The 17,215-nt window shown below is 39.3% G+C and overlaps 2 protein-coding genes across 2 annotated transcripts in view; both read right to left on the reverse strand.

The window, feature by feature from the left end:
- Window positions 1-17,215, reverse strand: part of LOC125920071 (pregnancy zone protein-like) — a 125,666-nt gene that overhangs the window by 17,941 nt on the left and 90,510 nt on the right. The window lies entirely within an intron of this gene.
- The window catches only part of LOC125920073 (alpha-2-macroglobulin-like), a 25,967-nt gene continuing 10,575 nt past the window's right edge, over window positions 1,824-17,215 (reverse strand). The window contains exons 10-18 of the mRNA XM_049627051.1: window positions 16,990-17,099; window positions 15,003-15,164; window positions 9,595-9,822; window positions 9,282-9,345; window positions 8,149-8,291; window positions 7,418-7,567; window positions 5,023-5,190; window positions 4,291-4,399; window positions 1,824-1,957 (exon numbers count right to left, since the gene is read on the reverse strand). Of these exons, the coding sequence (XP_049483008.1) occupies window positions 1,833-1,957; window positions 4,291-4,399; window positions 5,023-5,190; window positions 7,418-7,567; window positions 8,149-8,291; window positions 9,282-9,345; window positions 9,595-9,822; window positions 15,003-15,164; window positions 16,990-17,099 (1,259 nt within the window). The 3' untranslated portion in view covers window positions 1,824-1,832. The remainder of the gene's footprint in view (window positions 1,958-4,290; window positions 4,400-5,022; window positions 5,191-7,417; window positions 7,568-8,148; window positions 8,292-9,281; window positions 9,346-9,594; window positions 9,823-15,002; window positions 15,165-16,989; window positions 17,100-17,215) is intronic.

Here is a 17,215-nt window from a genome sequence, read left to right on the forward strand (position 1 = left end):
CATTAGATGTAAGGATCCTGCTGACCTATACAATCCCTGAGTAGAGAATTGTCTCTAGGAGAGTGTCCCTCACCTAATGCCTTTGGTGTTACTGCCCAGGACAAAGTTTGCCGGCCATTCCCACAGATGCAGTGAGACTCTTGTTTCTTCTCCTGGACTAGGAATGCAGGAGATTCGTCTAGCTGCACATTAACCTGAAACCACACGTAAATCCAAGAGACAGATCAGAAGGAGAAGGAGACCAAAAGCATAATGGTTTGAAATAAAGCATGTTGGGGATTGGTTAGATTTTAGGTTGCCTAATAGTAGAGATGATCTAAGTGCAGACCAACTACTTTTCCATGATCTGACATGGAAACCTTAGTATTTTTCAATAATCTGCTCATTCATGGGGTGGGACAGGAGGTGCAAAAGTCATGATGGCCTGTTGCCTGTGGAAACTCTACATCTCTGGCCTGGGATCTTGACCATTCCTTCAGCTCTCCCAGCAGAGTGTACAAGATTTATAAATGCTTGTGGTTTCAGGGGAGGTCAGATGCTCACAAATAACTTTCAAAGTGAGGTTTGATATGTCTATTGGTCTAGGATGCTATGTGAAAACTAAATATGTGGAAGGTAGAAGTCGAAACCTTAAGGGATCTAAGACGTGAGAATGAAGCATACTGATTTTTGTCCACCTTGTCAGAAATCTTCATACTGCACAAGCTTCCTAAACTTATGGGGTTGTGGTAAGGCTCAGAAGCTTGTTTTAAGTTGCACGTATTTGGAAATACCAGCAACCATGGCGTCTATAACATATGAATATCTCTGAGAGGATTCCTCCTCTGGTGAGCTCATCTGGCACAAAGGAGTTTGTCAGTATTTCAAAGAGTGCAGTTTTCAATTTATTGGACTGTCACCTTGTGTTCAATTGAGGAAAGAGAGGTCCTTACCCGGATGCAATTGGAAAGGTAGTTTAGGACAGTGGCCTTGAGCGTGAAGGTCTCTCCGCGGATCACAGAGTAGGGCATTGTGAGCTCCACAAAGAAGGGCTGGAAGGCGCGGAGGGAGGCGGGAAGCGAGAGACCAAGTCCAGTGTCATTGGACAGACAGAGGGCCCCTGCCTTCCATTCCGTGATGGTGTCAGGGACTGTTACTCCCACTTCAGCCACACCTGATGCGCTGGGGAGGATAGAAATGTGAAGAACAGAAAGCAAACAGTGAAATAAATTCTTTCTAGGAAGAGAACTCCTATAAATAATTCTATTGTCGTGACCTGAATGCACTCAGTAGAAATATCAGTAAAGGAGAGGATAATCAAGGCTTGAAATGGGAAAATATTAGAAGTCCTTTCCTTCCAATTCTGTTTGCAATTCTAGTCTATATCAGAATCTTCTCTAGACATATAACTATAGCATTGTCTATTATAGACAATGTTGTTACAAATTGAATCTGTAATTTGGGATTGCTCTTAAATTTTACTCTTGAAAATACTGTTCCAATGAAGGCAGGCTTACAGTTTTTAATTCTACTACGACTGCATCTCGTTGGTCTGACTGATTCTGTGCTTAACCCAAGACTGTTGGCCGGTGAAAGATCTCTTACAGGTGTTAGTCTACGCAGTACCTGGTCCTTATTCCCATTTTCTGGAAGTCTTAGAATTAAATATGTGCAAAATTTCTCAGCTCTGATATAATTAGAAGAGTGAGACTTCATAGCGGAAGTACTTATGTTCAGCCTCTCCTGAAAATAACAACGTGTCTAAAAGAAATACTTGGATATTGAAAAATTAGCCAAACCCGGAAAATCGTGAGGTGTCTATATTCGTACCTTTTATATATAAAGAAAGTTACTTACTCTACGGCCACCAAGTCCCAGATCCACGTCTCAGGGAAATACTTTCTCACAGTCTCGGTGAACGCCTCTGAAACATGTGCCATATCTGTAAGTTCCTGGCCTCTTTGCAATTCAGATATGGCTATGGTGGGCGAGGGAGGAGACAGAAATAACAAATACAAAGATTAAGCTTATGAGAGCTTGTAATACATGTTACAAAAGAAATAAACAGGCTGATGGAACAGACAGGAACCAGGAGAGGATGCTTTGGTGTTAAGGGAATACTTCTTTGAGGAAGTGATATGTAAGCCGAACTCTAGAGCTTAAGTTTGGACTAGAATAAGTCCAAAGTGGACTAGAATAAGTCCAAAGTGAGTGGGGGTAAGAGAATCACAAATACAGGACATGGAGATCTAGAGGCAGAAAGAGCCTCGGATTGCCTTTGTAGCAGAAAAGAGTCCTCTGTGCTTATGGCACATTGCCTCGAAAGGAGAGTGATGTAACGTGGATTGGAAGAAGGGCAGGAGTCAGTTTCCATTTGGTATGTTCCTCTGTGGGGTCAAAGAACCATTGTCCCCAAACATTATGACAGTGGTTCTGAGAAAGTTTATAGGAGTGAAGGATCAAGGATAAAAACGTTTTTAGGGCGTGAGGGTGGCTCAGTCAGTTAAGCGTCTGACTTCGGCTCAGGTCGTGATCTCGCGGTCTGTGAGTTTGAGCCCCGCGTCGGGCTCTGGGCTGACAGCTCAGAGCCTGGAGCCTGCTTTGGATTCTGTGTCTCCCTCTTTCTCTGCCCCTTCCCCGCTCGTGTTCTGTCTGTCTGTCTCTCTCAAAAATAGAAATAAACATTAAAAATGAGTTCTTTCTTCCCACATGTGTCAGAAGGTCAGTGGGGTTCTCTTGCCTGTTTACTTTCTGTTAATGGTGTGCTGGTAAATATTTAACAACCAGTTCTCTGAAAAAAAATTTGTGCCTGTACGTAAGTTTGCTATAAATTCCACTTTTTTAAAAAAAATTATTTTATTATTTTTTAAGAGTTTACTTTTGAGAGAAAGAGAGAGAGAGAGAGAGAGAGAGAGAGAGAGAGGAGGGGGAGGGGCAGAGAGAGAGGTAGACAGAATCTGAAGCAGGCTCCAGGCTCTGAGCTGTCAGCACAGAGATGACGTGGGGCTCGAACCCATGAGCCATGAAATCATGACCTGAGCTGAAGTCGGTTGCTTAACTGACTGAGCCACCCAGGCGCCCCTACTATAAACTCTACTTTAAAGGATTATAGACTTTAGCTTACAAATAATAAAAACATATAATAATATTTATTTAAATTCCATATAACTAATGAATTTTCATTGAATATTTTCCTTGATTTTTTGACAAACTTTAGTGTGTATTCAACTAATATTCCACCATGATTTGACAATATCAAACTATAAATAAATGGTTACTTAGTGTCTGATTCACCAGTAAAGTAGCCCATATCACTGACAAATAAATGTGATTTCAACATGAATATTGACCGATATTTTGGGGAAGTTAGAGCTTCCTTATCTAACTGGTGAGAATGTAGTCCCAACTTGTGAACATTTCTGTTTCTATCTATGCTGATCCTGTGACTAGAAATTATATCTTTCCTTTCAACCTCACACATCTCCATTTACTAGAGGTGGATTCTTCTTCTTCTTCTTCTTTTTAAAGTTTATCTTATTTATTTTGAGAGAGAAAGAGCAAGTAGGGGAGAGGCAGAGAGGAAGGGAGAGAATCCCAAGTAGGCTCCATGCTGTCAGCACAGAGCCCGATGCAGAGCTTGATCCCATGAACTGTGAGATCCTGACCTGAGCCCAAATCAAGAGTGGGATGCTCACGGCACCTGAGTGGCTCAGTCGGTTGAGCGTCCGACTTTGGCTCAGGTCATGATCTTGCGGTTCGTGGGTTCGAGCCCCATTGGGCTCTGTGCTGACGGTATAGAGCCTGGAGCCTGCTTCGGATTCTGTGTCTCCCCCTCTCTCTCTGCCCCTCCCCCGCTCATGCTCTGTCTCTCTCTCTCCTTCAAAAATAAATAAATTAAAAAAAAAAGAGTGGGATGCTCAATTGACTGAGCCACCCAGGCACCCCTAGAATAGAAGCAGATTCTTCATGAATGAGTTTCCTGATTGCTCAATCAGAATTAATCCTTTCTCTTATTCTGTATATCTGTACCTCTGTCTCTCTCTCTCTCTTTAAATGGGAGTATAGTTGACATACAGTTCCTGTACCTCTCTTATGAAACTCCTTACAGTCTGCCTTGTATCCTCTCCAGCATTGCATATGTGGGGGCTCGACATAATCAGAATGTTTGGGTTTGTATTGCTATGTGATCTTGAGCAAGAACCTTAATATATCTGAATCACAAGTGCTTTTCTGTTCATTTTATCACATTTTATATTTTTAAAAAATCTTTTGTTTGATTCAGTATATTAGCTTCTATTTTTATTTTTTTACCTGGAGAAGCAAATAGTCTTCGAGATGACTGCATTGCATAGGGTTCAGGTGGTGAGCATACTTTGGGTTTATGAATCCTTGTGTTGGTGAATACCTTTAAGCCCATATCCTATGAAGGAAATTATCATCAAATTAGTACATAAATATAAAATATATAGGCACATACTTCATTGAATTTCACAAACATTCCAATTAGCTTAATACTAAACTTTTTCTTTTTTTTTTTTTTAATTTAAGTGGAGCCCAACTTCAAGCAGGGCCTGAACTCATGACCCTTAGATCAAGACCTGAGCTGAGACCAAGAGTCAGATGCTTAACCGACTGAGCCACCCAAGTGCCCCAATATTGAACTTTTAATGCTCACATCTGTAGAAAGGATATTGGTATACTCACGGAAGTAATTTTATTCTGTTGGTAAAACTCTTTTAACAGAAATATTTTATATACGTGACATTTATAAATAACACAAGGCAATGAATTTTGGGAAACATTAAAAAAAAAAAACTTGATTACTAGTCCAAAAAGTTCTAGCTCTGGCCCTTTGCTATGATCAGATCTGCCACTATTCATAATCTTGGAGAAGTCACTTGACCTGTCTGTGTCCCGTTACCCTCAACTGTGATATGAACGTATTAAAACAAATATGTATTTTTTGCATATATAATATTCCATGAATCTTTAGAATTCAAAATCTTCAAAACATCTTTAGAATCTAAAATACAAGGAATTTACCTGTAGGAAGCTATACATATCTTTTTCATTTGTATTTGATACAGGCGAATACATGATTCCATTGATAAAGACATTATGGCTATTGACACAGTCTTCATCATCTTCCTCCCGTTGATTCAAACTCGCAGGGAAACCAGTGAGGTCCTTCACCGGTAGCAGGTTATAAACCTGTATGAATGCAAAGGACAAAAAGACAAACTTATTTGTGGCTTATTCTTCTTACATGGAAAGAGAAAAGAAAAGCATAATTACCGTCAGTCTTGTTTGAGTGCCACTGTTGCTTAAATAATTTACAGAGATGAAGCTGTTTTAAGAATTTTAGGGAAAAATACCCCCAAACATCCCCATCGAAGTACACAAGGATCACGATAGCTCGTTACACAGTTCAGAGGCAAACACTAGACTCCATACTAGAATGGAATAAAACTTTATTGGGATAAATCTATGCCTGCTATATTTGGGACATGGTATAAAACATCAGGCTGATAGAAGGAAATGATAGTTTTGTCTCTCCTTGTGGTTAGCAACTGACTCAGTGTATAACAACATTAACGAACACATGTTCTGAACGGGCACACGAATAAGTATCCTCTATATAGGATAGGATAATATTTTCTTAGGCATATTCTCCATCTCCCCCCTTGGTTTTTTCTTGAAAGCGTATTATATGTTCTTGTCTATCTCATCTATGGAAGCAGAAGTTCCATGAGAGCATGGCTTCTTGTTGTTCAAGGAGTTCACTAATAGATCCCCGCATTCCAACAAACAGTAGGTACACCTACAACACAGCAGGTACTAAATAAATACCTGTTGAATGAATGGCTTATGTTACTGGGAACAAATTGTTTCATTAGTAAAATACTATCAAGGCTCGAGAGGACTGGACTAGTGTTCCAACCCAGGTCTACTCCTAAATACCTGAAAGCTTCTACTTTTTTATTAATTAAATTTTTATTAATTAAATTTATTTAATTAAATTAATAGGATATTCTGCCTTATCTATCCACCAGTGTTGCTATAATTTAAAAAGATCCTGAGATGGCGCGCCTAGGTGGCTCTTCAGTTAAGCGACTGACTGTTGATTTTGGCTCAGGTCATGGTCTCATGGTTTGTGGGATCGAGCCCCACGTCTGGCTCGGCGCTAACAGCATGGAGACTGCTTGGGATTCTCTCTCCCTGTCTCTCTGCCCCTTCCCCCCTTAAAGTAAATTAAAAAAAATAAAAAAAATAAAAAGACCCCAAGAAGGATGAAATTGTTCTCTAAACATAAAACATTGTATTTTCCCATATATGCCCTTGCTCCCTCTACTGAAATGTACGCAATACTTCCTTTAGAAGAATTCTAATATTTTCAATTAAATTCCATTTGGAAGGACTAAAAAACTAAAAATATTTTCTTATAACTTTTTTTTTTTAGGGAGTAAAAAATATAAATTTCTCTTTGTAAAATTTTGATAGTAAAAAAGAAACTTCCGGAAGAGGTTATTTCAATTGGCTTCGTATTGAAAATTTGAAGACACAAGCAAATGACTATTAGCAAGTGTTGACTTGTTTCTCATTGTTCTACTCCAGCATACACTTGTGCTATTTCTTCCATTGATATTTTAAAGGATTTAATTTATTAATGTCATTTATCATATAGTAATTCATTTCTCCAAAAACATTTTTTTTAAAGTTTATATATTCTGAGAGAGAGAAAGCACAAACGGGGAAGGAGCAGAGAGAGAGAGAGAGAGAGAGAGAGAGAGAGAGAGAGGAGAAACCAAGAATCCCAAGCAGGCTCCACACTGGCGTTGGGGGACTCGAACTCATGAGCGGTGAGACCATGGCCTGAGCTGAAGTCAGATGCTTAACCAACTGAGCCACCCAGGTGCCTCCATTTTTCCAAATCTTTATTCATCAGAGACAATGTATATCTTCCTTCAGAAATTGTGTTCATCTTGGAACCTACAGTGTTTGATATAATTCTTAACAAAAACAGAAATTTGATATTTCATATCAGCTGTCGTGCACCTAAATGTACCACTTTTGTTAGGCTTTTTCAAACATTACAACTAGTTTGAAAATACCTATTACCAGTTTAGAGAGCTCTAGGATTTCAGGGGCTTGAATGGTGCATGATTTTATTGACATACATATATATAAACAAACACACATGTACATATGCGTGTTTATGTTTGTATACGTATATAAACTTATGTAAACAAATACATATCTATGTGTTGAAATGTAATATATTTCTCACCCAAAAAAGTGCCCATGAAAGAGATCAAAGCTACTAACTCTTAGGTAAATAGAATTTTGATAGATTCTATCTTACTCAGATAGGCCTTTCTCCTCGCCCTGAGCCCCTCGCACGGCCCTTCCTGACCCCCCAGGGCTGCCGGGAACTCACCGAGGCCGCGGACAGCTCAGCCTCGGGCCTCATGAGCAGCACACTTTGGTCCACGGCACGGAGGGCGCAGAGGGACTGAGGAGAAGCTGAGACTCGCAGGTGGACATGTGAGGCCGGGAGACTTTGTGCTGGACGGAAGCTCAAGTCCACCTATGAAATTGGGGAGAATGGTCAGAAAAACAAATGTCCTGATTTAATTGATCGTTCACAAGTATTTCCTGAGTGTTCCACACATTCAGGACATACTCACTTTATTTGACTTGGCAGTGGTCGGCACCATGGGAGTCTTGAGGCTTTTTGTCCCCTACGCTTCACTCTGACTCCCAAGAATCAGTTGAACCATTGTAATGATATCTAATTCTTATAAATGATTAAATTTGAGATTCCATTTTTTACCTTTGTTAGACGGTAAGGTGTTTGTTAAGTGTGGGTGAATGCACACGGTTCTAGATGCTCTCATATTTTTCTTTTGGCTCCCTAAGTAATCTTAAAAACTCGTGTTTCCAACGTTTCATCATAGACGGGAGCAAGATACTCTGAACTGTGTCATATAGTAAGAGACAGTGCACGAGAATTTTAAACTAGGAGGCAAGTGGCATGGATTCCTCGTGTGTCTCTGCCATTCCCTTGCTGAAAATCTCTGGAGGATTCATTTTAACCCCTTTGGCCCCAGTGGTTCACATGCAGAAAATAATTGATAATAATAGCAACTGAAAAAAAAAAAAACCCACCTTGTTGGACAGACAGTTTTCAATCGTATATTTTGCAGAATCCCCAACCACTTCCCCGTCAGGTAAAATGGCGTAGATGAGCAATCGGGCGATGGGAGCAATGTCTGTGTCCACAGGGACTGACACCGAAAAGTGGCCTTTCACTGGAGCGCAGAAAGAATGAGGAATTGTGAGTATGGGTTAGACGTCTCCCCAGGGCTGAAATGAAAGTTTTCTGTCCCACGAAGCCCGTTTTAGGAGCCTGGTCTGGTTAACGGCTGTTTCTATTGGTTGGTATAATAGGTAGCAACCAGCAGACCTAGTAGGCTTAGTAGTAAACATAGAATGTTTACCTCTAAGAATTCTGTACCTCTGAGAACTCTAGCTTTAGGAAGAACCTTATCAAAGTGCTCTCTTCTCTTATCATACAATGGTTCCACGCTAATTTTCAGCTTTAACTCGTCTACACAAAGTTCTGATTTTATCTGAGGGCATGGAGACATCCACTTGGCTACTATTTGATCTAGACTTCACACTAGAGAAGGGAGATAGAACCAGAAGTTATGAAGAAGCGTCAAAAGAGTGGTTCACTGATAAGTTTTGTTGTAAGTGGTCCCTGAGACTTCCTTAGAAGAGCTGAAAACTTCGGAGGTTTACATCGGTCCGTATTTATTCATGGTGAGAGTCCCAATCCATGGTGGAAGTACCCAATTTAACCTTTCATAAATCAGAACTATCTTCAAAAGGGAATATGATATAAAGATATAAATGACTCAGCAAAAGACGGAGCATATAGAAAACATTCCAAAATTTTACCTTTCTCTCCATTTCCTAAAACAATTTTAAAATGCCATTTGAGAAGAAGCTCCATGACTGTCTATGGTTTGAAAACGTGGAATGTGCATAGATTATAAAACAACAACATCAACACTTTAAATGATCTGGACAGAATACAGTGCTGAAGGAAAAGAAAAGAAATACTCAGTAAAGGGCGAAAAAACAACACCCCATTATTTCTTTCCCCTCTCAGCTTCTCATTTATTGGCGTTAGATGGAAACCCTCTCTCTTTTTTGAAACTATTTCTGGTATTTCTGCAGTGTAAGGCTGACTGTGTCGGAGTGGGGAAGAAATGTGGAATTATGGAAATACTCACTATCTCCCTGCTTCACAGGCAGCACATAGGTCCCAGTTCGGACAATGCCTCCCTTTGCCATTATCTGCAGAAAAGGCAAGGAAAGGGAACTTGGTTTGCCTGACAAAAATCTTACACCCCATGTCTTGCCCTTCATGCGTCATTCTTGCTTTATTGAGCCCGAGCTGGCAATAATTAGCCCAAAGAGAAGCCAAACTTTCAAAAGGAACACGGATAATAAGTCAAAGTAGTGACATCTAAGGAGTTTCCTGGTTCTTTGCCCCTCAGAGGGCTCTTGTCTATGGGGAGTCAACCAACTGGCCTTCCTTCTCACCAGATAATAGAACACGAGCTCCTTCAGCGTCTGCAGGGCGTGTCCATTCAGGGTATAATGTGCTTGGACTGTCTGAGTTTGGCCACAGGGCAGTTCATGAGGCATGGGCTCTAGGTGGACAAAACTCTTGCTTAGGGAGAATACAAGGTTAGCAGTGTGATAAGCTTCTTCGTTTTCTGCTGACAGCCATTGATAGCCATAACAGGGACTCTGATCCTTGTATTTGACCTAGTGAATTAAAAAAAAAAACAGTATTAATTTCATAGATCATACGTCAGAGGGAATCAAAGTTCTCACAAAACTGCCTTGGTTCATCGTCCTACCTTAACTAGCACCTAGAAATCTTTTACTCCACAGTAAAAAAGTGAGAGAGTGTTTATCTCTATTGCAGGCCTTTGCACCGCAGAGGCTCCCTGGGTTGGTATTTAAATTTCTGAAGGGCATACACAGAGGCATCTTTTGCTGTGTTTAGTTTGCACGACACTTTTTTGGGGGCCACTTTACCTACGCAGACAGAGACGCTGGAATTCTAAAAGCCCATTGAGGAGACCAAATAGTCTCCAGAAACTTAAGAACTACACTTCGGAGACTTATTTACGATGGATTTCCACCAGGTATTATGAATATGTCATATTTCAACCTTAAGGGTCTGAGAACACTTTCTGTCAACAGTGTTGGGTTCCAGAGTTGAGTTGGTCAATTAGCTGAAGTCTATCACTCCTGGGCTGTCTGTGGCTGACTATTTTATTTTGCTTTCTGAATGTTTACTTATTTATTTGGAGAGCGAGAGAGCTTGTGTGGCAAGACCAGGGGAGGGGCAGAGGGAGAGGGAAGGAGAGAATCCCAAGCGGGCTCTGAGCTGCCAGCACAGAGCCTGAAGCGGGGCTCGAACCCACCAACTTTTGAGACCATGGTTTGAGCCGAAATCAAGAGCCAGACACTTACCCAACTGAACCACCCAGGCTGATTGTTTTTAACGCTTTTTGTCCCTCTGGACTCTCAAGGTTCATAAGCCCTTTTGGGGTTGTCATTTAACTCTTCTCCATGCAGAAGACTTTCCATATTCTTTTCAGGCTTCCCCTACCCTCATCCTCACCTCCCAAGTGGCATGAATGAATCCTTATGTCAGCAAAACACTTTATTTATATTTCAATATATGCTCCAGTGATAACATATAAATAATTACCAAACAGAGGGGTTATTTAAAAATAATATTTTTATTTTCAGGATGAGCACATTGCCTGGCGCGTGGAAAACGTTCAAGACAGTTCTTGATTGAATAAATGGGCGAACACTCAATTTTTAGCTAATTAGGAGATATGGGCTTTAATGCCATCCATGTAAAGTGGGATCAATCAAATATCCCATTTGTTTGTCATCATTATTATATAATGTTTACTTGAGTATCCATATATCTCTGTGTATATTTACATTTCCATTGATGAATAGAGAACTCTATGCTAATATAAAGTGAATTATATGGGTATAACAAAAATCTGGAGGAAATTAGAATAGCAGGGGGAAAATAAAGCAAGAACAATAATTTATAGGGTGTATACACATGAAATGAATGCTACTAGTCATGTTAATGGGGCGCCTGGGGGACTCAGTCAGTTAAGCGACCAGCTCTTGGTTTCAACTCAGGTCATGATCTCATGGTTTGTGGGTTTGAGCCCCGCATTGGGCTCTGTGCTCATGGGGGAGACCTGCTTGGGATTCTCTATCTCCCCCTCTCTCTGCCTCTTCCCTCCTTGCTCTCACTCTCTCTCTCTCTCCCTCCCTCTAAAAATAAAACCACCCAAAAAACCTTAAATGCTAGTGATGTTAAAATGGGCTTTTACAGTAATAATATTCATATTCAAGTTAAAGGGGGCTTACTAAGTGCTTTAATATGTATTATCTTTTTCATAAGTACATATTTTTTCTATTTTCATTTCAAAATAACACATTAACTTTTAAAAAAGAAGTTAAACATCACATTTAATCCCCAAACCCTGATAACTAAAGGACATTACTTACAAAAAATTTTGTAATGTTTATTTATTTTTGAGAGTGAGAGAGACAGAGTATGAGTGGGGGAGGGGCAGAGAAAGAGGGGGACACAAAATCCAAAGCAGGCTCCAGGCTCTGAGCTGTCAGCACAGAGCCCGATGTGGGGCTCGAACTCATAAATGGTGAGATCATGACCTGAGCTGAAGTCAGACGCTTACCCGACAGAGCTACCCAGGTGCTCCCTTAAGGACATTACTTTTAAATTGAGATATTCCTAAAAGTAGCTTGAGGATTCTGTGTCTAATAAACATGAATATATTACATACAGAATAATGTCTTCCTTTGTAGCTTGAGGATTCTGTGTCTAATAAACATGAATATATTACATACAGAATAATGTCTTCCTTTGCCTATTTAGGGGTTGTATTTGAAAAGCCATTTGGGTTGATTGCACTTTCTTTCATAAAAGAAAAAAATCTTTATTAAATTTTGTTTCTCATGTTTTTTTTTTTTTTTTAAAGTCTCTAGGCTTACTTTTTATTTTTTTTTTTAATTTTTTTTAACGTTTATTTATTTTTGAGACAGAGAGAGACAGAGCATGTACGGGGGAGGGTCAGAGAGAGGGAGACACAGAATCTGAAACAGGCTCCAGGCTCTGAGCTGTCAGCACAGAGCCCGATGCGGGGCTCGAACTCACAGACCGCGAGATCATGACCTGAGTCGAAGTCAGCCGCCCAACCAACTAAGCCACCCAGGCGCCCCTAGGCTTACTTTTTAAATTTCATAGTTGTTTCATTAACTTCACTGCTCAATGCAACAAGATCTACATTCTTCCTTGAATGTCAATCACCTTTCTGATTCTGACCTCTAGATCTACCTTATCTTCTTTAACACGTTAATGCAAAACTCACTTCTTTACCCCGGAGAACAGTAATGTAGCTCTGTGGATTCTGCAAAGTTCCCATGTGCTACGTGTACCTCAGCCGGCTTTCCATCAAAAGTTACAATAGTGTTTTCATTACCTCCCATTTCTCCATACTACTGGACTCTGGGTTCCTTGTGAATGGAAGTAAATCATAATCTGTGCAATGGCATTTTCTGTTATTTTCGCTATTTCTTCGTCTATAGAGCTTGACTGAATACAGCCTTTTCTTTTTTCTGTAATTTATATGTAACAAACATTTTCTCAAAACCCTCAGCCTCATGCTCTCTAGTCTCACTTTTCTGGCAGTCTCTGTCTTCATTTCAGGACGACTCAACTTAGGTTACCAGGTTTTTCCTCTTGTTTCTCCCCTCCTTTTTTTTTGTTTCAAGTTTTTATTTAAATTCTTATTAGTTTCAAAATGTATTATCTTATTTGATGGGGCACATGCACCCCAATATATTTAAATGCTATATATTTATAGCAGCATTATCAACACTAGCCAAATTATGGAAAGAGCCCAAATGTCCATCCACTGATGAATGGATAAAGAAGATGTGGTATATAAATACAATGGAATATTAGTCAGCCATTGAAAAGAATGAAATCTTGCCATTTGCAACAACGTGGATGGAGTTCGAGTGTATTATGCCAAGTGAAATAAGTCAGATAGAGAAAGAAAAATACCATATGATTTCACTCATATGTGGAATTTAGGAAACAAAACAAATATATGGGAAGGAAAAGAAAAGAGAGAGGGAAACAAACCATAAGAGACTCTTAATGATAGAGAACAAACTGAGGGGTGATGGAGAGAGGTGGATGGGGGATGGGCTAAATGGGTGACGGACATTAGTTGTGATGAGCCTAGGGTGTTATACGGAAGTGATGAATCACTGAATTCTACTCCTGAAGCCAATACTGCACTGTATTGGTTAACTAGAATTTAAATACAAAGTTTAAAATAAAAAATAATTTAAAAAATGTATTATCTTATTTAATTCTCACAACAACCCCAGGAATTAGGTACTAATATTGTATCCACTTTACAGATAAGAAAATAAAATATAGAAGTTTTTCGTTATTTTCTCTTAATATAGAGTTAAGCCAGGATTTTAATATAATTTATCTGATTCTGGAACCTACTCTTTTCTTTTCTTTTCTTTTCTTTCCTTTCCTTTCCTTTCTTTTCTTCTTTCCTTTCCTTTCCTTTCCTTTCCTTTCCTTTCCTTTCTTTTCTTTCCTTTCCTTTCCTTTCCTTTCCTTTTCTTTCCTTTCCTTTCCTTTTCTTTCTTTTCTTTTCTTTCTTTTCTTTTCTTTTCTTTTCTTTTCTTTTCTTTTCTTTTCTTTCCTCCTTTCCTTTCCTTTCCTTTCCTTTCCTTTCCTTTTTCCTTTCTTCTTTCTTTAAACATTTTCTTCTTAATGGTGGAAAAAACACATACCAAAAATGACCATCTTAGTTATTTGTAAGTGAACAGATTGCTGGTGTTAAGCAGTGGGCAATAGATCTCCAGAGTTTTTTCATCTTTGTAAAACTAAAGCCAATAAACAACAATTCCCCATTTCTCCTCTGCAGCCCCTGGCAACCACTATTCTACTTTCTGTTCTATGACTTGACTATTTCAGGTACTAATGTAAGTGGAATCATACAGTTTGTATGTGTGTGTGTGTGTGTGTGTGTGTGTTTGGTAACGGGCCATTTCACATAGCATAATGTCTTCAGGGTTCATTCACATTGTAGCATGTGACAGATTTCCTTTCTTTTTTTTTTTTTTTTAATTTTTTTTTTTAACGTTTATTTATTTTTGGGACAGAGAGAGACAGAGCATGAACGGGGGAGGGGCAGAGAGAGAGGGAGACACAGAATTGGAAGCAGGCTCCAGGCTCTGAGCCATCAGCCCAAAGCCCGATGCGGGGCTTGAACTCACGGACTGCGAGATCGTGACCTGAGCTGAAGTCGGACGCTTAACCGACTGAGCCACCTAGGCGCCCCAGATTTCCTTTCTTTTTAAACCTGATACCATTCCACTGTATGTATAGACTACCTTTTGTTTTTCCGTTCATGTGTTGGTGGATATTTGAGTTGCTTCCCCTTCTTGGTTAATGTGAGTAGTGTTATTATCAACATGAGTGTGCAAATATCTCTTTGAGACTCTGCTTTCAATTATTTTGAATATACATCCAGAATGAGATTACTGGATCATACGGTAGTTCTATTTTTAAATTTTGGAGGAACTGCCGTGCTGTTTTCCATAGTGGCCACACCATTTTGCATTCTCAACAGCGCACAAACGGAACCCACGCTTTTAACCACAACACTATACTGCCTCCCTTTTAATAGTGTTTTCAAAGTTGACCTGAAAAATTGACTTACAATTTCTTTTTTTTTTCATTTCCATAGGACTAAACACCACTTGGAAATTTCACCACTTCTAGGTTGCAACCTTATTTTCAAGGCTATTTCATGTCATTGATGACTTCTTTTCCAACTTACCCTGACAGTGAGAGAGGTGCCCATCACGCTGGTGGGGTCGATAGAGAACTGTACCAGGCCATGCTCATCAGTGGTCGCATTGGATTTATAGTTAGCTTCATTTGCTGTGATGAAGATGAGTTCATTTGGCATGGGGACACCTTTCCCATCCACTAGCTGCACCTGAAGATTAAAATCTGTAGATCAGTTATATGGTTAATACCCAGCAGTCACCAAACATTCATTCTATCACAAATATTTCTTGAGTACGTCCTGTATGTTGGATATGGTTCCGGGCATTGAGGCTATCGCAGTGAACAAAACAAAGCTCCACCATCTAGATAGAGCTCACCGTCTAGTAAAAGAGATAGATGTTAAATAAACGCATAAATGATATATACGTGTTTAGTAGTCAGCAGTCCTGAGACAAACAGTAAAGCAGTGTAAAGGGATGGAGAATCATGGAAATGAAGATAGGGATGACCTGAAAAGTATATTCTCTGGATATTTTAGAAGTGCTGTGGGTTATATAGAACCCTTGGAGAGTCACAGAACACAAGAGTCAGATCGTAATGACAATTTTTAACCCCTTAGCCAAACTTAATTGAGCCCCAGGCACTTATTTGGTGGCTGACCGTTAGCTTTTCATGGATTAGTGTTCTGAAGTATAATAAATGCACAAGTTAGAAGTTGCTAATACATTATCCCGTGTACTTTTCTAGTTGCTTTCTATATATCTGCTTCCCAGTCTAGATTTTCCAACTTTTGGAAGGTAGGCAGATAGCAGGAGGCACTCCCCATGTGCAAAATGCAAAATTGAGGCGAATCATATAGTATTCAGTAAGGGCCAAAAGTGAAATTACTGCTAATGTGGAACTCAGTAGATGAGTAGTCCAGTTAAGATTTCAAAGAGGATGATTCTTTATCAGTAGAAGTCACTTTTGGTTGCAGGAAGCACTGTTCAAAGACTTGGGTCAACGTATGTAATTAATTCGTAAGATCTGAGTTCGCCAATGAAACATTGGCTGCGCGGGCAAAGTCAAGGTTAGATTCTCTCGAACTGATGAGAGAGTCTTATGACTGATGGGGTAGTTATTTGGCAGGAAGGAAATACAAAAATAGTACAATCTACTTCTGAGAAATTAAAAATAAATAGACTGTGCATTTTAGGAAGTGACTAGTTTCTGAAATTGTTTGCTGTCAGAACATAATCGAGACATTCTAAAACACACTTCACCACTTCTTAATGGGGTCTAGTCCCTCTGTCTTTTACAGTCTCCACACCTGAAACCTCAATAACATTTCCATTAAGAATATGATACACGGTAATTACTCATTGGTGGGCATACAACTGTCATCTCAGACTTTTGGAGTCAGAAAGACCCATTTGCACATATCTGTTTCCAATAGAAAAATAACAATACAAGGTTTTTCGTAGACACGTGAGAAAATTTATATTTTTAGAATCTGGAAATCTTACACAGCAGTATTTTACCCTTATGCGTACTGGTTTTTAATAAATTCTTGCGAGTGTAAAAGAAAGTAGTGTTAACTGTAATATCCATGGAGAAACGCTAGGTACAGTAGAATCTTTTAGACTTCAAAATAACAATTAAAACCACCTACCCACTCACTACCATATAAAGTTAGGATCATGTAAGTGATCAGAGGATCATGTAAGTGGCCACGGGGAATTTTGAGATTCTTGTGAGGAAATATAAAAACCTGACACTATCTACCGGTAGTGAAAAGATGAAAAGATTGGGTGACAGCGCACAATGCTGTTCAAAAAGTGGGGGAAAACAACCCGTCTGCTTTTGGTGGTGCTTTAGAATGATTTTATAGATTTCATATACAAATTTATAGAGGGAAAGATTTATTTTTATGTGGTTTTATACCTTTGCTTATATTAATCAACAGATAATATTAAGCAGGTCTGGTTTTAGCAGGATATATGTTTATTAAATGACGCTACGTAATTTGATTTGTGAATTAGAAAATACTCCACCTGCCCAAAGAAGGGGATCCCTTGTCTAAAGTATGGGTCCACTTTCACAAATGAGAGTTTGGTTATGGTTCTTGTTATTTCACTGGATCCTTTTCCAGTTAATTCTACCTCTAGAAAAAAAAAGAAAGAAAATAAATTGCTTTTTGGAAGGATGATCCCCCCTGAACAACAACTTCTTCTTCTTCTTCTTCTTCTTCTTCTTCTTCTTCTTCTTCTTCTTCTTCTT

This window comes from Panthera uncia, chromosome B4 (assembly GCF_023721935.1).
Source record: "Panthera uncia isolate 11264 chromosome B4, Puncia_PCG_1.0, whole genome shotgun sequence".
In the NCBI taxonomy this organism is placed as follows: Eukaryota; Metazoa; Chordata; class Mammalia; order Carnivora; family Felidae; genus Panthera; species Panthera uncia.